Source organism: Marmota flaviventris, chromosome 6 (genome assembly GCF_047511675.1).
Source record: "Marmota flaviventris isolate mMarFla1 chromosome 6, mMarFla1.hap1, whole genome shotgun sequence".
Taxonomy (NCBI): domain Eukaryota; kingdom Metazoa; phylum Chordata; class Mammalia; order Rodentia; family Sciuridae; genus Marmota; species Marmota flaviventris.
This window is the reverse complement of record NC_092503.1, coordinates 54,875,574-54,901,840: the sequence shown is the minus strand read 5'-3', so window position 1 is coordinate 54,901,840 and position 26,267 is coordinate 54,875,574. Positions and strand designations below refer to the sequence as shown.

The following is a 26,267-nucleotide window of genomic DNA, read 5'->3' as shown; positions in this document are numbered from 1 at the left end:
TTGCAAGCCCTCCCTGGTCTCTTTCCTACCCCCATCCTGAGGCTCAGATCTCCACTGAGGGGTCAGTGAAGCCCTTCTTCCCCTCATTCATTAACACTGGTTTTTCTATTTGAATGTGCCAGACCAGGATCTGTGTGTCCAGAGACAAAACAAAGGTTAGGACCGGTCTCCAACCTTACCCTGCCACTCCCTCCTCCTTCTCACACCTTGGGAGTATTTTTTCTGCCCCCCCCCCTTTCCACCTTGTTCCATCAAGACTTTCTCAGTTGTTCTTTATTTGTACCTACCCCTTCATTCTTGTACATGTGATGCATTCAAAGTATCTGTTGGAAATGAGATGTCTAGAACTACAGAAAATAGACAATTCCCAAGATTGGCAGGGTGGGGAGGGGGAAGACTATTGCAGCAATCCTCAGGGGAGATGATGGAAAGTGGTGAAAACTGTTCAGATTCTGGGTACATTTTAGATGAAGCCAGCAGGATTTACTGATGGAATGGATGTAGGCAATGGAAAAAAAAAAAAAAAGAGGAATCAAGAATTAATAAAAAAATAAGCCAGTCCCCAAAAAACCAAAGGTCATATGTTCTCTCTGATAAGTGGATGCTCGCCCACAACAAGTCAGGGTAGGTAGGGACAGGAAGAGTAGTAGTTCATTGGATTAGACAAAGGGAAATGAAGGGAAGGGAGGAGAGATTGGAACAGGAAAAACAGTAGAATGAATTGGACATAACTTTCCTATGTTCATATATGAATACATGACAACTCCACATCATTTATAACCACAAGAATGAGATCCTAATTAGAATAAATTATACTCCATGTATGTATAATATGTCAAAATATACTCTGCTGTCATGTATATCTAAAAAAGATCAAAATTTAAAAAAAGAATCAACCAAAGCTTTTGGGTTGAGCAATTGGAAGGAGAAGTTGACATGAACTGAGATGGGGACAACTACAGGAAAAGCAGATTTGGGTAGGATGATGGAAGTAGGGGTTTCTATAATAACGAGACAGATGTCTATGAGATTTTGGGTTTTGTTGGAAAGGTTTATACCAGAAATATAAATTTGGTATTCATCAGTCTTAAAGGAGATTGGAGAGTGGAACTGGTAATGTAGGAGGTGAACAAGAGTATTTCAAGTGAGGAAAAGAAAGGTAACAAAAAAAGGATGCTGTTAAATGCTGCTCCAAGGTTAAAGTAAGATTGAGAATTGACCTTTGGAATTGGTAAAATGGAATTCATTGGTGGACCTCAAAAGAGCCATATAATAGTATGAGCTTAAGGGCTGGGGCTGTGGCTCAGCGGTAGCGCACTTGCCTACCATGTGTGAGGCACTGGGTTCGATTCTCAGCACCACATACAAATAAATAAAATAAAGGTCCATCAACAAGTAAAAAATATTTTTAAAAAATAGTATGAGCTTAAAAAAAGAACTGTGCCTAATAAAAAAAATTAAATTAAAAAAAAGAACTGTGCCACATTGATGACTAACATATCAAGATCTTACTGTGAAGCTGCTATTAGACTAAGTGTCTCTTATTCTATGTGTAGTTGATTTCTTTTTCTTCTGATGTGATATATAGCATTCTTATGATGTACTACTGTTAAAACCCCTCACTGATATTTGTCCACACTGTCCCAGTTTAAGCCAGGGCAGTGAGCTCCTTAACGTTAGATGATCTATTTAGGTGGGAGTGAGGGCTGCCTCTATCTATTCTAGCTAACATGTTGATATAAGTGTCATTGGTGTTACCTTTAGGCATTGAGTGAAAAAGCTATGCTCATAAATAGCAAGCTGCTAGAACAATCTTGGAAGACCTTTAGCAAAGAATAATGAAAGAAAATTGCACTTGACTGCTTAGTAATGCACTATGGCAAACTGAGGAAAGACAACACAAGATGTTAAGGAACATTTTGGAGCTTATAATTTTGTAGGAGTGAATACAGTTCCTGGTGGTGGGCAGGAATCTTGCTGGAGCTGCCCTTCTGGAGAAGCCTGAAAAGTTTGAGATGTAGAATCTTTAAAGTTGGATATTAGTCAACTTAGAGAAAGCCTTTTTAAAATAAACCATAGAAGGGATGCTTGTTATACACCATGTTAATTAGCCACAGCAATCATCGTACATAGCTTAATATTTTAATGTAAAGAAGATTGCATCTCTATATATGTTTTTTTCACCCATGAAATATACGTGTGTACACACTCACATAATTTAATGGGTGAAGAAAAAGACTCAGGGAATATGGATATCAAGAAAAGGAGAGGGCTGGGGTTGTAGCTCAGTGGTAGAGCACTTGCCTTGCATGCGTGAGGCACTGGGTTCAATCCTCAGCACCACATAAATAAATAAAGATATTGAATTCATCTACAACTAAAAAAATAAAAAGAAGAAGAAAAGAGAAAAGGAGAAATGATATGCACAATGATATGTACATTCTACTTTCATGTGTGACTAATTAGATCAAATAAAAAATAAAAACAAATAAATAAAAAAGAGAAGCAGAAATGATTGGATGAATAATGAATCCGTGATCACATATTGCCAGGGACTGGGACAGCGGGAGGTGTTTGACTACAAATGAGCTGCAAGAGAGAAAAAAGTTAATTTTATTCTGTGTAAATTTTTTAAAAATCACTTGGATAGTGAGTGGCAAAACAGAACCCAGTTTTGTAACTCTTATAACACATTTTACTTTTCTTTTTTCTTTGTTGATTATCACTGATATTTGTCCACACTGTCCCAGTTTAAGATTGTCCTCTTTGTAGTTGTCAAAACATGTATCCAGGGCTGGGATTGTGGCTCAGTGGCAGAGCGCTTGCCTTGGACATATGAGGCACAGGGTTCAATCCTTAGCACCACATATAAATAAATAAATAAATAGTATTGTGTCCATCTACAACTAAAAAATTATTTTGTATCCAACCAGACACAGTGATGCAAACCTGTAATCCTGGCAGCTTGGGAGGCTGATGCAGGAGGATCGTGAGTTTAAACCCAGCCTTAGCAACTTAGCAAAAGGCTCTAAGCAACTTAGTGACCCCCCTGTCTCAAAATAAAATATAAAAAATGGCTGGGAATGTGGCTCAGTGTTAAGTACCCTGGGTTCAATCTTTGGCACCAAAAAAAAGAAGTATCCAGTTTTTTCTTAAGATGGTAGCTTTTGCCACATCATTGTTTATAGCAGCACAATTCACAATAGCTAAATTGTGGAACCAACCTAGATGCCCTTCAGTAGACGAATGGATAAAAAAAAATGTGGCATTTATACACAATGGAATATTACTCAGCAATAAAAGAGAGTAAAATCATGGCAGTTGCAGGCAAATGGATGGAGTTGGAGAAAATAATGCTAAGTGAAGTTAGCCAATCCCCCCCCCCCGCCCCCGAAAATGCTGAATGTTTTTTCTGATATAAGGAGGCTGATTCATAGTCGGGTAGGGAGGGAAGGAGAGCATTGGAGGAATAGAAGAACTCTAGATAGGGCAGAGGGGTGAGAGGGGAAGGGATGGAACATGGGGTTAGAAATGATGGTGGAATGTGATGGTCATCATTATCTAAAGTTTTAAGTTTTTTCATATGAAAAATTATGCTCTATAGTGTAAAATGAATTATAATGTATTCCGCTGTCATATATAAATTTTTAAAAATTAGTTAAAAAAAGATGGTAGCTTTTGATCCCAGACCCCAGACAGTTTTCTTTTATAAAAAATAGAACTTACTGGGCATGGAGGCATGTGCCTGTAATTTCAGCAACTTGGGAAGCTAAGCAGGAGAATCATAAGTTCAAGGGTAGCCTCAGCAATTTAACAAGACCCTGTCTCAAGATAAAAAGGACTTGGAATGTAGCTCAGTGGTAAAGCACCACTAGTTTTAATCTCCAATACTCCTGCAGCCCCCCAAGTAGAACTTATTCTTAGACTGCTATAATAGCTGGAGAAAGAAACTTCCTGGCAGAGAGGTGAGACAAAGTAAAATGGCCAGAGAAAGAGGGTATAGTCTTTTGGAGAAGCCAAAAAGGTAGATAGTGTGGCTGGAGAGTGATGGGGAGCAGGATTCAGGGTAGTACAGAAAAAATCTTGAGGGGTAGGAGTTAAACCTTATTTTTTTAAAATATATTTTTAGTTTTTTGGTGATGTGGATTACAATCATATCCTAATCTCACATCAGCTAATAATTTAATTGTTAATTTACAGACAAATTAATTATTGATTTTAACATAAAATGATGAGGAACATTTAATAAATAACTTAGTTTTAATAGAATATAATTGATAGGAGCAACAACAGAATTTTGGAACCTAGGAGAGTAAATAGCTGTGGAATAGAGTAGTCTGGGAAAGTTGTGTTGAAGAAAAGAAAGAAAAGAAGTAAGACTTGGGGCAGAAGGGGTAAGCACCAAAGAGGATTTATTGTATATCGTTATTTTTCCTTGTTGTATCCTCCAATTCATACCTTGCTTGGATCCTAGCCTTATTGTCCTCTGATGATGTATTGATAAAACCCAAAAGTGGGGCTGCAGTTGTGGCTCACTGGTAGAGCACTTGCCTGGCATGTGTGAGGCCCTGGGTTCAATCCTCAGCATCACATATAAATAAATAAATAATCCATTGACAACTAAAATTTTTAAAAATATTTATTTATTTATTTATTCTAATTTGTTATACATGACCGCAGAATGCATTTCAATTCATAGTACACATATAGATCATAGTACACATTTTTTCATGTCTCTGGTTGTACACAAAGTAGAGTCACACCATTCATGTCTTTATACATGTACTTAGAGTAATGATATACATCTCATTCCACCATCTTTTCAACTCACATGCCTCCTCTCTTCTACTCCCTCCCCTTTACCCTATCTAAAGTTCCTTTATTACTCCCATGCTACCCCCCACCCCATCCCCCATCCCCATTATGAATCAGCATCCACATTATCAGAGAAAATGTTCAGCATTTGGTTTTTTGGAATTGGCTAACTTCATTTAGCATTATCTTCTTCAACTCCATCCATTTTCCTGAAATGCCATGATTTTATTCTTTTTAATGCTGAAGATTATTCCCTTATGTATCTATAGCACAGTTTCTTTACCCATTCATCCACTGAAGGACATCTAGGTTGGTTCCACAGTTTAACTATTGTGAATTGTGCTACTATAAACATTGATGTGGCTGTGTCCCTGTAGTATGCTGATTTGATGTCCTTTGGGTATATACCAAGGAGTGGGATAGCTGGGTCAAATGGTGGTTCCATTCCAAGTTTTCCAAGGAATCTCCATACTGCTTTCCAGATTGGCTGCACCAATTTGCATTCCCACCAGCAATGTAAGAGTGTGCCTTTTCCCCTACATCCTCGCCAATACTTATTGTTGGTTGTATTCTTAATAATTGCCATTCTGACTGGAGTGAGATGAAATCTGAGAGTAGTTTTGATTTGCATTTCTCTAATTACTAGAGATGTTGAATATTTTTTCATATATTTGTTGATTGATTATATATATTCTTGATTTTTAATATTTTATTAGTTGATGATGGACCTTTATTTATTTATATGTGGTGCCTCACACATGCTAGGCAAGCACTTTACCACTGAGCCACATCCTTAGCCCCTGATTGTATATCTTCATAAGAGAAGTGTCTGTTTATCATAAGAGAAGTGTCTGTTTAGTTCTTTGGCCCATTTATTTATTGGGTTATTTGTTTTTTTTTGGTGTTAAGTTTTTTGAGTATCCTGGAGATTAAGCTCTATCTGAGGTGCATGTGGTAAAGATTTTCCTCCCATTTTGTAGGCTCTCTATTCACCTCATTGATTGTTTATTTTGCTGAGAAGAAGCTTTTTAGTTTGAATCCATCCCATTTATTGGTTCTTGATTTTAGTTCTTGCACTATAGGAGTATTTTAAGGAAGTCAGGGCCTAATCCAACATGATGAAGATTTGGGCTTACTTTTTCTTCTATTAGGCATAGGGTCTAATTTCTAGGTCCTTGATCCACTTTGAGTTGAGTTTTGTGGATAGTGAGAGAGAAGGGCTTAATTTCATTTTGCTGCATGTGGATTTCTAGTTTTCCTAGCACCATTTGTTGAAGAGGCTATCTTTTCTCCAATATATGTTTTTCACATCTTTGTCTAATATAAGATAATTATAATTTTGTAGGTTAGTCCTCTATTCTGTACCATTGGTCTACCAGTCTGTTTTGGTGCCAATACCATGCTGTTTTTGTTACTGTTGCTCTGTAATATAGTTTAAAGTTTGGTATTGTAATGCTACCTGCTTCACTCTTCTTGCTAAGGATTACTTTGTCTATTTTGGGTGTCTTATTTTTTCAGATGAATTTCATGATTGCTTTTTCTATTTCTATGAGGAATATCTTTGGGATTCTGATTAGGATTGCATGAAATATGTATAGTGCTTGTGATTGTATGGTCATTTTGAGAATATTAATTCTGCCTATCCAAGAACAAGGAAGATCTTTCCGTCTTCTAAGGTCTTCTTTAATTACTATCTTTAGTGTTCTGTAGTTTTCATTGTAGGTCTTTCACCTCTTTCATTAAGTTGATTCCCAAGTATTTTATTTTATTTTATTGAGGCTATTGTAAATGGGGTACTTTTTCTTGTTTCTCTTTCAGAGAATTTGTCACTGATGTAAAGAAATGCCTTTGATTTATGGGTGTCGATTTTATATCCTGCTACTTTTCTGAATTCATTTATTAGTTCTAGAAGTTTTCTGGTAGAATTTTTTTGCATCTTCTAGGTATGTAATTTTATCCTAGTCAAATAGCAATAGTTTGAGTTCTGCTTTTCCTATCCGTATCCTTTTAATTTCTTTCATCTGTTTAATTGCTCTGGCTAGAGTTTCAAGAGCTATGTTAAGCAAAAAGTGGTGAAAGAGGGCATCCCTGTCTTGTTCCAGTTTTTAGAGGAAATACTAAAAAAACCCCAGAAGTATCAGCTTATGATCATTATTTTAGTTTTATCTTCCTAGTTTTTTGGTTTGTAAGGATTTTCCTTGCCACAGTCTGGCTGGGCACAAATCACCGAGTCGCCACAAAGCACTTATATGTTCAAACAGGAAACTTTATTGCCTGAACTCCAGCAGCACTCCACGCACACTCCCCGGGAACTCTCCCAGCTCTCCACTGGGCTCTGGGCCAACCCTCCAGGACCCCCGGGAGAACTCAACGGGAACTCCAAAGTAGTGGGCGCCCGAGGCACCAAGAGCAGCCCTTTTGCTGGACAGTAAAGGTCTATATACAATTGAATACACAGCTTAACATTAACCATCATCATCTCTATGGCTCGCTGGCATCACCTCTCAACCACTCCCTTCTGGCAAAATGCCATGCGTCATCCCGACTCAGCTGTGGCCCTCAACATTTCCTTACCTTCTTTCAAGTTCAAAATATACTTAATATACTTTATTTTTTAATTTTTTAAAATCTTTTTTAGTTGCAGATGGACACAATACCTTTATTTTACTATTTTTATATGGTGCTCAGGATCGAACCCAGAACCTCACACATGCTAGGCGAGCACCTCTACCGCTGAGCCACAACCCCAGCCCCCTTAATATACTTTAAACAACACTGCAAATCTCTTGTAGTGGTATTATCTTATATTTTATAGAATAATCTGGTTAAGGCTCTTGAGGCAGAGAAGATCGTGGATCAGATCCATAGGAATGGAGCACTAAATATAATTATTAAAAAGTGTAAGAACAGCATCCTTTTAAAACATGATCTACCAGGACAAAGAGAAGTATGTTTTAGGAAGTTTCTGTTTGTGTTCTTTAAAAATTAGGAAAAGACACTTTGTGTAACAGAAGATCTAGAATGAAAGTAGACAACAGATTGAGCTGAAAACCTATCTACTGAAGATCATGAAGATCATTGGAAATAAAAGAAAGCTAAATGAAATAAGAAGAAATTAAATTAATTAAAATTAAATGAGCATTTGAAGTGCTAAACTATACAATTAAAACTAGAGGAAGTGAAATAATGATTCAGGAAAACTAACTTAAGAAACTTTTCCAGAATACAGGAGTAAAATGGTGAAAAGATAAATAAATCCCCTTGGAGAGTAGGAACTTACAGTGCATTTATACAAGAGAAATATGTGAAATGAGAAAAATTGATCAAAATGGTAAATTGAGTATATCTATCTATCTATCTATCTATCTATTCATTTATTATAGTGGCAATTGAATGAATTCAGGACTGCTTTACCATTGAGCTACATCCATCAGGCCTTTTTATTTTTTTTATTTTGAGGCCAAGTCTTGCTATGTTGCCTCTTGAGTCATTGGGATTATAGGCATGTGCCTCCTTGCCCAGCTAAATTGGGCATAAATCATAATTTTGTCCTTGGTTAATAGATACTGAGTGGTAATGTCATCTTCTGTGGCTCTGATAACTTGGGGCATATGCAATCAAGTATTTTAGAATTTAAAATATGCCTTTTTGCCAAATCGTACATTGGAGAAAAGATAGCCTCTTCAACGAATCATGCTGGGAAAACTGGAAATCCATATGCAACAAATTGAAATTAAACCCATATCTCTCACCATGCACAAAACTTAACTCTAAGTGGATCAAAGAGAAACTTCGGAATTAAACCAGAGACACTGCTTCTATTAGAAGAAAAAGTAGGCCCAAATCTCCATCATGCCGGATTAGGCCCTAACTTCCTTAGTAAGACTCCTATAGCGCAAGAACTAAAATCAAGAATCAATAAATGGGATGGATTCAAACTAAAAAGTGTCTTCTCTGCAAAAGAAACAATTAGTGAGGTGAATAGAGAGCCTACAGAATGGGAGCAAGTTTTGACTACACACACATCAGGTACAGCACTAATCTCTAGGCTATATAAAGAACCCAAAAAATGTAACACCAAAAAAACCCCAAAAACAAATAACCCAATCAATAAATGGACCAAGGAAATGAACAGACACTTCTCTGAAGAAGATATATAATCCATCAAGAAATATATGAAAAGATGTTCATCATCTCTAGTAATTAGAGAAATGCAAATCAAAACTACTCTCAGATTTCATCTCACTCTAGTCAGAATGGCAGTTATTAATAATACAACCAACAATAAGTATTGGCAAGGATGTGGGGGAAAAGGCACACTCATAAATTGCTGGTGGGACTGCAGATTGGTGCAACAATCTGGAAAGCAGTATGGAGATTCCTTGGAAAACTTGGAATGGAACCACCATTGACTCAGCTATCCCACTCCTTGGTCTATACCCAAAGGACTTAAAATCAGCATACTACAGGGACACAGCCACATCAATGTTTATAGCAGCACAGTTTACAATAGCTAAACTGTGGAACCAACCTAAATGTCCTTCTATGGATGAGTGGATATAGAAACTGGGGTATATATACACAATGGAATATTACTCAGCAATAAAAGAGAATAAAATCATGGCATTTGCAGTTAAATGGATGGAGTTGGAGAATATAATGCTAAGTGAAGTTAGCCAATCCCCCAAAACCAAATGCCAAATGTTTTCTCACATATAATGTGGCAGATTCATAGTAGGGTTGGGAGCATGGGAGGATGAGATGAACTCTAGATATGGCAGAAGGGTGGGAGGGGAAGGGAGGGAGACAAAAGAGAAAAGATGGTGGAATGTGATGGACATCATTACTCTAAGTACATGTATGAAGACACAAATGGTGTGAATATAATTTGTATACAACCAGAAATATGAAAAATGGTGCTCTATATGTATAATATGAATTGTAATGCATTCTACGGTCATATATAACAAATTGGAATAAAAAATAAATACATTTAAAAAATAGAATAGAGAGGAAATGACACAAGAAAAGAAAACAGAGCCTTAGGAATTTGTGAACAGCTTTCCATTATATTTGTAATTAGAATCCCAGAAGGCAAGGAGAAAGACAATGGGGAAAAATTTGAAAAAAAAATAATGACTGAAACATTTTCTTTCTTTCTTTCTTTTTTTTTTTTGGATTTATTTTTTAGTTTTAGTTGAACATAATACGTTTATTTTATTTATTTATTTTTATGTGGTGCTGAAGATTGAACCCAGGGCCTTGCATGTGCTAGGTGAGCACTCTACCGCTTAGCCACAACCCCAGCCCTGACTGAAACATTTTTAAATCTGAGGGGAAACATAAATTTATAAGTTCAAGAACCTTGGGAACTTATTTAAGCAGAATAAATACTAGAAAACCTTTTCTAGAGTAGTGAAATTGTTACAAACCTAAGGATAAGAGAAAATCAAGATGGCAGCCAGAGGAAAATAAAACACATTAAATATAGAAGAACAATTATTAGGATCTCGTGACTTCCACTAGAAACTGTGGAAATGAGAAACAGTGCAACAACATCTTTAAAATGTAGGGGAGATAACTGTCAACCTAGAACTGTATATCCAGCAAAACAGGAATGAAAACAATGCACTCTTAGATAAAAGAAAACTAAGAGGATATCACCATCTGTCATGTACTACAAGAGATTCCAAAACAATTTTTTAGGTGGAAGGGTAATAATATTGGATGGCAACCTGGGTCCTGAAGAAAACAAGAGCATCAGAATTGCTAGCTATGGGGGATTGTGGTTATAGCACAGTGGCAGAGTGCTTGCCTAGTATGTGTGAGATATTGGGTTTGACCTTCAGCACCACATAAAAATAAATAAATAAAATAAAGGTATTGTGTCCATAAATAAATAAATAAATAAGAATTGTTAGCTATGGGGTTTCTTGATTGTTTTACATAATTTTACAATTGCTTTTCTAATATTTTACATAAATTAAAACATTCTTTTGTAGAGTTTATAATGTATGTGGATATGAGACATATGATACTAATAGCATAAAAGGGAAGTTTGATGGACCTACATGGATATACTGTTTCTACATTTCTTTGAAGTGGTATAATAATTCCAAGTAGAGTACAAAAAGTTAAGGATGTGTGGGCTGAGTACATACCTTAGTGGTAGAACACTTGCCTTGTATATGGGTAGACCAGGGTTTAATCTTCAGCAACACACAGGACACATAATACACAAGCACACATACAAATACAAAAGTTAAGGATGTATGTTGCAATTATAGAACAACAATCAAAATTAAGTCTGATAGATTAAATTCAAAAGGAATTTTAAGATATATTCAAGTAATTAAAAAAGGGGGCAGGGGCAGGAAAAGAAAAAAGCACAGGACAAACAGAAAATACATAATAAAATAATAGATGTAACTATTCATTGTTGTGAACTAAACATACCAATAAAAAGGTAAAGATTTTCAAATGTATTAAAAAAATACCAAGAAATATACTTTAAACAGAAAGAAAGATATAGATTGAATGTAATTGAATGTAGAAAGATGTGCCATACAAACAGTAATGATACAAAGGCTGAGTGGGTTTATTAATATCAGATTAAATAGACTTCAGGAAAAGCTGGGCTTTTCCTTTACAGTGAAGATGAATTCTGAGGTAGAAGGGAGGTCAGGTGTCTTGGCTGGCTTCCCGAAGTAGCAGAGGAGTGGGACTATGAAGTCACAGTGTGGTCTCAGCTGTAGAGATGGTCTTGTGTGACTGCTAATGGGCAGGTATTGGTCAGTAATGATAAATGTGCAGTTGTCTCCTCTGTTTGCCCTACACCTAAACTGGACCTTGGGTGCCCCCAGAGAATGCTGTGCAAGGCTCAGCTTTTCTCTCCTCAGTAGTAGGCTTGTATTCTTGACTTCCAAGCCATGGTGCTGAAGTTTGTTTCCTACAGAAAGGTATTATAGGTGTTTTGTGGAAGACAGTTTTGGTCCTATGATCAGTTCAGCCATAGGGCAAAATGAACTATATAAATTCCTAAACTGGACTATGGCTGAACAAGGATGATTTTCTGCCTTACCGCCAATGTACTTCTCTAGTAAGCAACAGCTGTAATCATGAGTGATATCAACATTAAGGAATTGATTAAAAGATCTTTAATAGAAAGGCCTATCTAATTTTGTAGTTGGCAGGAAGTAAATGTGTTATTTTTGCAAAAGAAAAGTCATGGAGAAAGATGTTAAGGACTGCCAACTCATTCATGCAATTTTTTTCTACAGAACAGCACAAAATCCACAAGGAACTTAAATGAACTCTTTAAAGAAATTAGTTGAAGAAAGTCACCCACTCACACCAACACCCTATCTATGATAAAGACTTCATATTGCCAAGGACAACCTTTAGAGTCCAAAGTGGAAACTATTGTCATCTGAGCCTCAGTCACTCACACTTGACAATGAAATAGATAGTTGAAGTTAACAGGAGGGTTGTAGTCTCTGCTATCGGATTTTACCTGGCTAGTTTTGGATCTTCTTCATGTACAAAGGATTCCCAGAAATGCTTAAGTTCTGCTCTTTCGTTGAAGATTGCAGTTATTTTTTTTTTTAATATTTATTTTTTAGTTGTAGTTGGACACAATACCTTTACTTCACTTGTTTATTTTTATGTGGTGCTGAGGATCAAACCCAGGGTCTTGCATGTGCAAGGTGAGTGCCCTACCGCTGAGCGGCAACCCCAGCCCCTGGACACAATATTTTTATTTATTTTTATGTGGTGCTGAGGATCAAACTCAGGTCCTTGCACATACTAGGCAAGCGCTCTACCACTGAGCTACAATCCCAGCCCTGAAGACTGCAGTTATGATATTTAAGTCCATTGATTTCTATTATGAAAAGAATCTCTTATGTGAAAAACCACATCATTGGTGTTTGACCTTTAAACATATGGATGACAGTATTTTGTAATCAAGATTTTATATAGCATTTTATAAAGAGAAAATTAGGGACTGGGGTTGTGGCTCAGTGGTAGAGCGCTTGGCTAGCATGTGTGAAGCACTGGGTTCAATTCTCAGCACCGCATATGAATAAATGAATATAATAAAGGTCCATCAACAACTAAAAACAAATTTTAAAAAAGAGAAAATTAGCACTTCTATGGGTCATTAAAAAAGAGACCTTTTGGAGCCTATGATTTCCTTGGATTCTCATTACCACTCTTATAAGCATTTGAAACATGGAAGTGGAGGGTTAGCAATTATTATTTTGAGTAAAAGTGAATTTAATTGATAGGACTATTTGTAGGATTGATGGAATGGAGTTCTTTTTCCTGTCATCTCTAAAGCAATTCCCATGTTATTTCACCAACTTCTCACCTATATTGTTTCCAACATGAAGATGCAATCAATCCTCTCTTTATTCCTCTGTATGTATGTATGTATGTGCCTTTTCCCCTCTGGCTCCTATTTTTTGTTTTATTTCTTTTTTTGTGACAGCTCTTGCTACATTGCCCATGTTGGCCTTAACTCTTAGGCTCAATGATCCTCCTGCTTTGGTTTCCTGAGAAGCTGGGATTACAGGTGTGCACCCCCACTGCACCCAGCATCTGGCTACTTATAAGATTTTTCTTTATCAGGATTTTGAAGCAGTGTGATTATCCATGTGCCTTGGTATAGTCTTCTACACCAAGTTTGGAGTTTATTGAGCATTTTAGATCTGTAGGTTTATAATTTTCATTAAACTTCTAAGTACTTTGATATTATGTAAAATTTTTTTGTATATATTTTTTATTCCTAATCATTCCCATGAGTATTGTTCTCTTAGCAGTTTGATTCTTTTGAGTATTGCTTTTAAACTTTTTGTGGTAGGACCAGAGAGCATTTACTCTAGGACTAATTTTTCTCACTATTGAGATCATCCTTTCTCAATACTTGACCAAATGTGTCATGAATTATGGCAGTTTGGTGGGAACGACACTGTTTTCAGCCATCTGTGAACTCCAGTGATCGTTTCCTCAAATGCTTTTAGATAATTCTTTCTTTGGCTTCAGGTAATTCCTCACACCCCTTTGCTGATGAGAACTCAGCTGGGGATTCAGTGATCTTCAGTGTTCTCTCACTGGGCATTCTCTTTTCTCTGATTCTCTCACTCCCTGTGTCCATGTGTCTCTGCCTTAGTTTGCCATCCCTGTACAGTATCCTATAAACTTGCCACAGGCTCTAAGCTGGGGGTAGTTGTGGAGTTCATTACATTTGTTCGATATTCTGAGAGATAACTTTCCTATTTCTGGTGTCCATTGTTTACACAAAGCTGTGAACACTTGTTGAGGATCATGGAGGACCACTCTGAAAGTTGGTCCACCACACACAAAAAATTGCCATTTAAGCAGCGTAGTATTAGCAAAGATAGAGGAAGTAATAAGCTCATGCTGATTCTGCTGCCTAGAATTCTTTTTTATCCTAATTGGTAGCACCTTCTCAGTGTTCCAATGTAGTCCAGTTCCAATGTTAGCTCTATAAAGCTGTCATTAAACACACAGATAAAATTATAAGTTTCCTGCTGTGTGTATTAGGCTTATATATGACATCCCATTTTAAATCATATCATATTTACAATCTGGTTATGTCTGTCAACTATCATAAGCCCACTGGTCACAGTGATTCTGAAAAAGTCTGTAAATTTTAGTGTTATCAAAGTCCTTGGCTCTAATTTTAGGTCTATCAATTCCTGGCTGGGAATTCAGCCAGTTATCTTCAAAACCCTGGATATCAGTTGCTTTATCTATAAAATAGAGATAAAAATATCTGCTTTGTAGGGTTATTATGATTTGTGTGAGGTGTCCATCAACTTGCCTGGCTTCTGATAGGGACTTTGTAAATCCTAGTTTCTCTTTTTGTTTATCTTTTGTCTTCAGCACTCATTTCAGTGTAGAGAAATAGTAGGAATTATGATTATATATTGAATTTAATATCAAAGAATAATATACTCTCAAATAGGAACATTTAATTAGCTATATTATCTTCAGATTTAGTAATATTATTTGAACTTTAGTTGTTTTTTTCAAAGAAGCTAAGTAGCTATTGCTGTTTAAATGTTCTAAAGATGCCCTTTTCTTCTAATCTATAATAAAATAAGAATATCTTGAAGGATAAATCAGATTGACTCCATAAAACCATATAATTATTCTATGGTACTTTATAGGAAAACTCTTTTTAATTACCTGCCTTAAATGTTTTTCTTACCCTAAACTGATTTACACATATATAAATTAGCATTATTCACCCTCTGGGTTTTGACACTTGGATTTTTAAGGAAAAGATCTTCATATCCATGTGCATCTCCGAAGTATTTATGTACTTGTAATTACTTTAAAAATCCTCTTTGCATGCATTTCATCTGTGAGTATTATTATAGTCATTCACTGTGAAGAATTTAGAGGTCCTTATGCTATTCTCTACAAAATGAATGTCTCATAATTCCAGTACTCTGTCTTATATGACCAAGTGTTCATTTAGCTCTGTTCAGAGAGCATTAAAAAATCATAGGCGAGAACTGCTAAATTTTTAAATAGTATTTAGTAAATAATGACAAACGTTGATATCAACGTATTATAAAATCTTTATGTCTAACAACAATAATATTAAACAACTAATATTAAAAATTTTGGTAGCCAAATAACATTTCAGAAGATGGATCTATTGCATTGATAATTAGCATGTTATTTGAATTGCAGAGAAACTCTTCAATTTAATGAGTACAATCCTTTTTTTACTTAAGTGTCCTGTAAAACTCTAAAGGTTTTCAAGCCAAATAATTTCTGTTTAGAATTCTGTTTAGAAAATACTTCTCAGAGTATAAAGTTTTAAATTATGTATCTTTGCCAAGGCAGAGTTTTAAAAAGTTAACCCTTTAAAAAATTAAGTCTCTAATAAATAAAAGCATTATTATTCTACTTTAACTTTGCTGATGAGTGAAAATCTTTTAATCAAGAACATTATGAGTAAGCCTTTATCTGTCTCATTGTCATTAACATTTTAAAAGGTGCATTTAAATTGTTAAACTACATCAGAGGGCCTTATATGTCATAAAAAGATGTTATTCTACAAACCAAACAATTACCTTAACCAAAACTTTCATTATTGTAATATCTTAGTTTTAATTCTATAGCATTGTATTTTGATGTTCAATAATGTTGTGTATACTTTTTCTAATACAAATTTAAAAAGGCTTATTGAGATATACTTGATACACTACAAATAGCACAAATTTAAAAGATACAATTTTAAAAATAGTGCCATACCTCCACATCTGTGAAACTGTCACCATAATCATGTAGTGAACTTTTCCATCACCCTCAAAAGTTTCCTTGCCCCCTTTTCATCTCTGTCAACCTTGTCCTCCCCCTCTCAGGCAACCACTAATTTTCTTTCTGTTACTATTGATTAGTTTGCTTTTTCTAGAGTTTTATATAAATGGAAGCACACAATATGTACTCAATTTTTTGGTCTGGCTTCTTTTACTCTGTTATTGTTTTGAGGTTCATCTATTTTGCTGTGTGTATACTTTATCTTTTTTATTGCTAAGTAGTATTCCATCATACAGATATCCCACAATTTGTTTATCTTGTCGCTAATGATAGGCATTTGGAGTGCTTCCAGTTTTTAGCTATTATTAAAAACTGAAGTTTTTAGATATTATGAGTAAAGCTGCCATAAACATTGGGTATATTTTAAAAATTATCTTATTTTAAAATTTTTACCACTTTTTGACAATCATGGTTGTTAACTCTTCACATACAGCAATACTTTTATGTACCTTTCCCAGAAACTCTTAGTAGGTAAGGAAGACTATGAATATACTTAACTTTAAACCTGTTTCCTACATTTTGCCCATTTTACTCATTAGAATTATTGACTATAAGGAAAGAAAGTATCTTATTTTGAATTTTGAAATCTTAACAGCCTGACCAACCTTATTTATCTTTTATAGTATCCCTAAATGAAATATTAAATGAAACTGAATTGAAGCTTCTAGTCCTTAATTAACCAAAGAGCTTATGCAAATACTTTCTTCACTATAATGATATTATGATGAACATTTTTCTAAAGAGAATAAATATTTCTTAATGATATTTTATTTCCATTAGTAAATGTGGCAGTTGAAATCTATCATATTTAACACATTTTCTCCAAATAAGGAAATATAGAAAAGATCCCATAAGTCCATACTAAAAAGAATGCAATACAATTTAATTTAACTTGTATTTATTATTATTGAGAACACTTTTTGCTGTTCCTGTGTGTGTGTGTGTGTGTGTGTGTGTGTGTGTGTGTGTGTAGTGCTGGGGTTGGAGCCAAGGACCTCTAGCATGCTAGGCAAGAGTTCTACCACTGTCCTATATCCCCAGCCCCTGCTATATCTATTTTTATATTTTTTCAAAGATCTAATAACTTTGTAGACTGGCTTATGCAATAAAATTTCAAACTTTTAAACATTTTTTTCTAAGAAGTCTTCCTTTTTAAAGAATAATATGTGGGCTGGGGCTGTAGCTTAGTGGCAAGAGCTTTTGCCTAGCACATGTAGCACGTATGAGGCCCTGGGTTCGATCCTTAGCACTGCATAAAAATAAACAAATAAAATAAACGCATGCTGTCCATCTACATCTACAAAAACAAACTTAAAAAGGAATAATGCAGTGCTTAAAATTTGTTTCCCCTTTTTAGTTGTTTATTCATGACAAGTATGTTTGTACGTGTAAACAAATATACATTGTACACATACATTTATTGAAAAGCATCTTTCTAAACCAGTAAATACTATCTATTTATGATATAATTGTTTACAGTTTATTGAGAATAGAAATTAGAGTTTTAATTTTTAGACAGTTTCATTTAAAGTGTCATATCTTTACCTTGATGACAAATATGTAACCTTGATACAAATACAGGAGGAATTCTATTGATGTGTTTTCTAAAAAGGCTCATCTTAGTAAACAAATTTTAATTCTTTACTGAAAATTTATATTATAGACTGAGAAAATAAGACTATGATTCTTTTCCCAGTAGAATTCTATGTATTCCAGTTTTAGATACTTTTAAGTATATCACTTTCTTATATTAGGCTATTAAGTTAGGATTTCGGAAGGGGTCACTTCCAAATTCTTTTATTATATCTTATTACTGCTTAAAGCTAAGTTTTGGTGATGGGGGTGGGAGAATTACTGGGTATTGAACCAAGAGCTATGTCAATTATGCTAGACAAGTGCTCTACCACTGAGCTACATCACCAACCCTTTTTAAAACTTAATTTTGAGACAGGATCTTGATAAATTGCCCAGAATGGCCTCGAATTTGTGATCCTCTTGCCTCAACCTTCCAGCAGCTGGGATTATGGGCATATGCAACTATGCCCTTTGTGTTTAAAACTAATTTGATTGAATGCCTTTTCATCTTTCTGTGACTGCTTTTTTTTAATCAAAATTATAGCGAATTTTGTGTTATATTTTAATAGAAATCACCTTTTAAAAAAATTTTGCTCCTTTATCTTTTTGAAAATTTATTTTAAATCAGTGGAGAGTTTATTTGCCAGACTGAAAAAACTAACATTATGATTTGAACTAAGTAAAAAGTTAATATCATTTGTTTCTTTCAGACCTCTATAAAAATGGACTCCAAAGGGCTAACTTTGTACCATTCATAGCTGTCCTGAAGGTAAGGAAAATAACTTGCTTGTGCACACTGAGATCATATTGATTGATAGAAGGTCTTCTACAGGACTGCCTTGGTCTTGCATTCAAGCAGAATTCATTTTGGTATTTAAATAGTGATAGTAAAAGACACCAAAGAAGAAAATGAATTTTTTTTACACAGTATTCACCCATATGTACATGGAGAAATTGCAAAATATAGTCTAAATTATTCTATAACTGAAACATTTGATGGTTTGCATTTTATGGATTTTAATTTGAGGTTTGCTCATAAATATTTTAGTGGAATATTTAATCTTATACATTTATTTCTGAAAAAAATATTTAATGTTTCCTGTTTCCTTCAGGTTAATGGCCATTATTAACATGTTTTCCCAGCTATTAAAGTTGCTATTCTAGAATAGCATTATTACAAAAATATTCTAATATATTTAAATGTGATTGCCATCAAGTTATCATGAAATTATGTCAAGTTGAGGCACATAAATAGTTTAAATATTTGTATCATCACTGCAAAGAGTTTAAAATAGTCTTCATTACAATATGATTAAGAATAAAATAGCTTCCATTTTTACTGTTAATTTTAAGTAATTTTTACATGATTGTTCAATAATTCCATAGTCAACCAAAGTTTATTAAAAACCTACTATGTGCAAAGTGCCACAATAGGCATAATATAATTAGAAAATAGGCTGGTTTTTTTGCTTTTAAGTCATTTAATCTAGGGGAGGATATAAAATGTACCACATATAGAAAGTGAAGTATGTAGTACCAAAAAGAAGTACGGGGCTGGGGTTGTAGCTCAGTGGTATAGTGTTTGCCTAGCATGTATGAGGCACTGGGTTCAATCCTCAGCACTACATAAAAATAAATAAATAAAATAAAGGTATTGTCCATCCATAATTAAAAAATATTTTAAAAAGAAGTACAGGTATGTGCCAAGACATGATTCCCTTAATTTCAGGTACATAATTTTTCCCAGTCCATAATCAAAGTATCTGAGGAAATAATAAAGTCATATGTAAACAAAAACTAAAACCCCCAAAATTCTACCAAGAAAGGAAAGTTAAAATATTTATCTTCATATACTCTAAGGACAGGGACAATCTTTTTGATATATATATATGTCCATTAGTTGAAATTAGTGTTGATGCCAAACTTTATTTTCTATGCTATACTTAGGAGAATTTAAACATTTGTTCCCTTGACCAACTTTAGCTTCCTAAGGATTCTAATTTCTCCAAGATATTTATAGATGTAGGTAAAGTACTTCTGGAAGATTTATGCTATTAGTAATTTTTCATCTGATATTCATGTTTTGCATATAGAGAGAAGGTAGATTTGAATTGTTTTATCCATAGTAGGAATCCAAAGTAATATGGTATATATATATATATATATATATATATATAGATAGATAGATAGATATCAAGATATAAACCTGGAAACTAAGAAAAATAAGCATTATAGACAGTATCTTTGTATAACATAAAATGTACAAAATATAAAAAGAGAAGGCACACGGAACAAAACAAATCAAGATGTTCTCAGGGAACTTTTTGGCTATAATTTTTTTTTTTTTGCCTTAAACCTTCTCCCTACCCAGCATTTTGGCTAGTCATTTGTCAAACTTCAGTATATAATAGCACTATCAAAGGGAACTAAATTGGACAGACTAAACTTAATTTTCTTTTCCTTTCCCAACCTAATATTTTTAAGAGGAAGGAAAATCAGAAATGAATAATCCATAATTTGAAATTGAACATGAACCAAGATGAATAATATACAATTTGAAATTGAACATGAACTGAAATTTCCAGGTATTGAAATTCCAGATTGGATTAAAAAAGTTTTGAAATGTCTAATTTACTCAGAAGACTTCTTATGTATAAGAAAACATCATCGGATCAATGAAATGAAAATGAGCTCACTTCTCTGGAGCTTTTCTGTTTCGCCTTATGACATTTCCTTTGTAAGAAAATGTTGTTTCACATTAATTTAAATAACATTTTGCCTGTTCACAGATAATAGCGTTACACCTTCATTTTGACCCAACTAAGAAATGCACAGAAGTCAGTCTTAAATGAGGATCTTAGTTTAATAAAAGAGATTATAAACAAGGTTGAAATATATTTTTGGAAAAAATATATTGTAACACCAATTTTTCCACTAAGTTCTCTATAAACCAAATGAGAACATGTTTATAATCTACCACAGAAGCTTGTGATTTATTGCTTGGGGTAATCAAAAATAATAACGTACATAAGCTCTTAGTGAATAATGATATTTTCATAAGATAGTAAGAATGCTGAGGAGGAGGAGTACACTGTTAAAAGCCATAGATAATAATAAAATAGATAAATAAATGAATAGATAAATAAATAAAATGTGATGTATCTATCTGCCATAAAAATGATACTTGCTATGTGAGTGAACTTTGAAAGAATTAAGAAAAATAAGTCAGACACAAAAGGACAAATATGTGATCCATTTATATAAGGCCATAGAAAAGATAGACTTATAAAAGACAGAAAGTAGAATAGTGGTAACCACAGGTTGGGAGAAAGAAGGACTGGGTAGTTATTGTTTAATGGAGATTCTGATCAGGATGGTGAGAAAGTTCTAGAATAGTGGTGCAGATTATACAACACCATGGATGTACTTAATGTCAATGGATTGAACATAAGATAGTTTAGATGATAAATTTTATATTATGAATATTTTCTCAAATAATAGGTTTCATTGAAAAAATAAGTTTTACAATTTTATGACAAATTAAGAAAATATCCCCAAGTTTCCATTGAGAATCACTCATACTAAAAACTTGGAGGATCTCAAACTGAATGTAAAAAAGACAATTTATGACAACATCAATCAATGATGACAAAGATGTTAGCATTATCTAATAAAGATTTTAAAGCAGTCATGATAAAAATGCCTGAACAGGCAGTTATGAATACACCTGAAAGAAAGAAATATTACTCCTTAATGATTTTAAAAAATTCCATTCACAAGCGATATTTTTCATTTCAATACTGCAGGGAACTTATAATATAGCCTTCAAATATGTAAGGCAAATGACAAAATTATAAGAGAAAAAAATTTACATTTATATTGAAAAATGCTTTCCACAAGTCTCTCAGTGATTAGTGGTGAACAATATGTGACAATAAATACTTGAACGGCATAATTAACAAATCTAACCTGATAGAGAGAGATGGATAGACAGATCCATTATGATACACAACAACTGGAGAATACTATTTTGAAGAATACAGAGAATGTTTACAAAATTGTCCACATGTTGGGCCATAAAGCAAGTTTCAACAAATTGAAAGACTGAATTCACATAGAGCATATTCCTTGGACATTGTGCAATCAAGCATTTATTAAGAATGTAATAATAACAGGATAAGTAGAAAATTCTTGTTGTGTTTAGAAATATATATTTCTACATAGTTTATCAGCTAAAGAAATCACAAAGGAAATTAGAAAATACTGTCTTCAAGGTTTTTTTATGTTGTAGCATGTGTTAGAATTCCATTCTTTTTTTTTGACATAATAATCCATTATATGTATATGCTGCATTTTATTTAGCTATTCATCTGTCAATGGACATTTGAAATGTTTTCACCTTTTTGGCTATTGTGAATAAAATTGCTCTAACACTTGTGTATAAATATTGTTTGAGTTCCTACTTTCAGTTTTTTTTTTTTTGTATATATACCCCAAAGTGGAATTGCTGGGCTATATGGTAATTATATGTTTAATTTTGGGGGGATGGGACTGTCATACTATTTTCTATACCATTTTATAGTCCCACCAGCAATGTAAAAGGGTTCCAATTTCTCTACACCTTTGCCAACACTTGTTATTTTCTTTCTTTTTTGATAATAGCCATCCTGAATGTGAAGTGGTATCATTGCAATTTTTATTTGCATTTTCCATATGCTTAGCAATGTTGACATCTTTTCTTTTTCTTTTTGGGATGAAGCAGACTTTACTGATAGTACATGACAAGGTAGGGCTCCGTAGTCCCAAACCTTTTTTCACAGGATGTGAATAGAAACTAGTAAGAAGGGGACATTCTCAGTGTGTTGGGGGACTGAGTTAGGGCAGGGACTTCCCAGCAGCTGAGAGTCTCTTAATTTGTCTTGTGCTCTTGCCAGGGCCAGTGGTCCAGGGGGCTCTTATTCCTTGGAAGCCATATGGGCCATAAGTGGGCCATGTTTATCATCCTATTGCTGTTGCCAACTCAGTGACAAAGCAGTCATTGAGGGCAGTGCCAGCTCCAACATCAAAGAAGAATGTCAAGTTGAAGGAGACAATTTGATCCTCAGCAGAGCCTAAGATGCACTTTAGGGAGCTTTCCAACATCCATTTCATCACCTTCTTCATGCCATCATATTTAGCAGCTTTCTCTAGATGTCAGGTCAGATCCATGACTAATAATACATTGTGAGGTGGGCACCTGCCAGTAATGATCTTGTTCCTAACCTTGACAGCACCAGTAGACACAGGGATGATGTTCTGGGCAATTCCATGGCCAACAAGCCAGTTTTCCCGAGGGCCATCCACAGTCTTCTGAGTAGCAGTGATGTTACGGACAGTAGTCATGAGTCCATCAAAATTGTCATGGATGACTTTGGTCAGGGGGCTAAACAGTTGGTGGTGCAGGAGGCATTGCTGACTATATTTTGTACTCCTCTTAGTTCATGCTTGTCACAAATGTGGGACATCAGAAGGATCAGAGATGATGACCCTTTTGGTTCCTACCTTCTCCTAGATAGTAGACCCTACAACATATTCAGCATGAGCATTTCCTCATTTAATGTCAATAAGATCTTGTTCCTGGAAAATAGAGATAGACTTTCAGTTGATGAAAGTTTCTTGTTTTTATCCTTGATTATGCCATTGGACTTGCCATGGATGGAATAATACTGGAATATGTAGACCATGTAGTCAAGGTCAATGAAGGAGTCACTGATGGTGACAACATCTGTTTAGCCAGATGTTTTTTTTTTGTTTGTTTGTTTGTTTTTTACTTTTTAAGCTCTAGAATTTCTTTTTATTTTATTTTATTTTGGTTGTTCAAAACATTACAAAGCTCTTGACATATCATCTTTCATACATTTGATTCAAGTGGGTTATGAACTATATTTGGGGTAAAAATGGGAGTTCATAACCCACTTAGCCAGATGTTAAAAGCAATTCTGGTGACCAGGAGCCCAATACTCCAACTTTCACCCATGTCTCAGGGATGTGGCTGTCACTACATGTAATTCTCTTGAATTGGGACAACAAAGAGCCTTGATCATCTTTCTAAGTGTTTGTATTCAATTTCTATATCTTCCTTGGGGATCTTAACCTTCCTGTTTTAGCTGTTTTTTTGGACACTAGTCTTTCAGGAGAAGGAGAGTTCTGCTTTGTTTACTGCCAGATGTAGGTAGATAGATAGAAGCTCAGACTTCTTAGCCTCTATTGACACCTGAATGAAGGTTAGGGAAGTACTTCTGTTACTACTGACAAGAGGATTTGGACAACATTTCTCTGTTGCTATTGTGGCCAAAGAGGGATGTTTATTACTGGCTAGCTAGGTTGAAAGTTCCAGTTCCTATTTGACCTACTCTGATGTCATCCTGGCAGTGGTATTGAGGTGTTTAGTTACAGCATTGCAAGGGTGGAAGTCTAGACTCCCCTCAGTCTTTGCTGGTATGGTGGGTGTGGGGTGAAGTCACAGCTTCCTCTATGGTATTTACTGCAGTAGAGCAATTATTGTCCAAAAGTTTTCTCTCATTAAGTTACCCCTTTCCTGTCCTTTGGATGAAGACAGCTCATTTGTTGGACCCTCATTTGTCCATGTTCATTGGCATTTCTGAGTCGCTGTTTTCTTCAGTTCCAACCCTGGGGTATATGAATGAACAAGCAGTTCACGGAAGTCACCATCCTGTTGTTTCTTAGGTCATTGTTTCATAAGGTCTGTAGTTACTCGCCTTTCTTTCCACTTTTCACAGCTTTCTTATGTGTGCTTTATGCATAATTTCCAGGGTTTTAAATTATCCATACTCCCCACCCATAGCAGGAAGGATAGGGAAAAGTGTTATTTCTGTCTTCCCGGAAGCATAAGTCAGCTAATTAAAAGTCCTTTTCTGCTAATTCCGTCATCTCTGTCATTTCTTTTTTTTCTTATTTTTATTGTAGATGGACACAATACATTTATTTTATTTATTTATTTTCATGTGGTGCTGAGGATCAAGCCCAGTGCCTCACATGTGCTAGGCAAGCGCTCTACCACTAAGCTACAATCCCAGCCCTATCTCTGTCATTTCTGGTTTTATTTCTATGGTCTGTCTAATCCTCCAACCAAGTTATGACTCCTATTTTCCTGTTGCTTTTGCAAGTCTAATAATTTATGATTGGATGCTGGACATCAGATCTCTGTTTTTTCCTTTAAAGGTGTTAAATTTTATTGTGGTAAGTGATTAAGTTTCTTACAGATCAGTTTGTTCCTTTTAAGGCTTGTTTTTAAGTTTTGTTAGGGTCTAGCTAGATCAGCCTTAACTCTAGGCCTGTTTTAGCCCTTCTTCCAGGTGTGACCCTTTTAAGCTTTCTACTGAATTCCTTGGTATTCAGAGAAGTTTTTCCGATCTGGTTGTTCAGAATGCTTATATTTCCCGGTTTTGTTTAAGTTGTTCTTTGCCCAGTCTTGTGGAGTTTCAGCTTGTACATGTATAACTTAATATTCAAAGATTACAAACATTCCCTATGCAGATATCATTCTTTGCATAGCTTCCTCTTGATCTGAGCTTTACTGTGCAAATTTCAATTTTTTCATGTTCCCCAAACTCTGATTACTGTCTCCTTAACTCATTTAGGTTATTGTGCTGCAGGCTAGAAATTGCATATTGATACAAAGCTACAGAAAATGTAGTGTTTGCCTGATTTATTTTTCATACCTCAGGGATTGCTTTCTTTTGCTAGTTATTGTGTAATGTCTGCTATTAATTGTCTCATCTGTTTTGTCTGGTGTCTTAGTGATTTATGACAAGAAGGCAAAATCCTTTTGTTCCAATCTCTCTGCCTTGGCCACAAACATAAGTTTCTTTTTTAGATTTTCTGTGTGTGTGTGTTTGTGTGTGTATGTGTGTACACGTGTACTCAGTATTGGATCCAGGCCTTTTTCATGCAAAGCACATGCTCTATCACTGAGCTACACCCCAACCATCTCTTTGTTTTCAATTATAAAGAGAAGAAAGAAAGAAGCCTGGTATGATGGTACCCACCCACCCATAATTTCCACTGCTCAGGAGGCTGAGGCAGAAATAGTACAAGTTTAAAGCTAGCCTGGGCAACTTATGGGAACCCCATCTCAAAATAAAATTTTAGAAGGAACTGGGAATGTAGCTTAGTGGTAGAGTGCTTGCCTGGCACACTTGAGGCCTGGATTCAATTCCCAGTACACACACACACACACACACACACACTCTCTCTCTCTCTCTCTCTCTCTCTCTCTCTCACATGTCTATACCCCCTCAAAAAAAAAAGAATGAATGAAAGAAAGAGGATAGCCATCTATCTATCTACCTATCTTTCTTTTCTTTTTTTCTCTTTTCTTTTGGAACTCACAGCTATGTTTCACCACAGATACAAAAGATATAAATATAACTATAAAAAGCAATGATAAGCACAGAGATTTTGTTACATCTTTCTCACATGTGTTTAGAGGAACAGTTGATTAAATGATGATATAA

The 26,267-nt window shown here is 34.9% G+C and overlaps 1 protein-coding gene across 1 annotated transcript in view; it reads left to right on the top strand.

Moving 5' to 3' along the window:
* The window catches only part of Afg1l (AFG1 like ATPase), a 212,338-nt gene that overhangs the window by 92,947 nt on the left and 93,124 nt on the right, over window positions 1–26,267 (top strand). Inside the window, exon 7 of the mRNA XM_071613152.1 lies at window positions 18,462–18,520. Within this exon, the coding sequence (XP_071469253.1) occupies window positions 18,462–18,520 (59 nt within the window). The remainder of the gene's footprint in view (window positions 1–18,461; window positions 18,521–26,267) is intronic.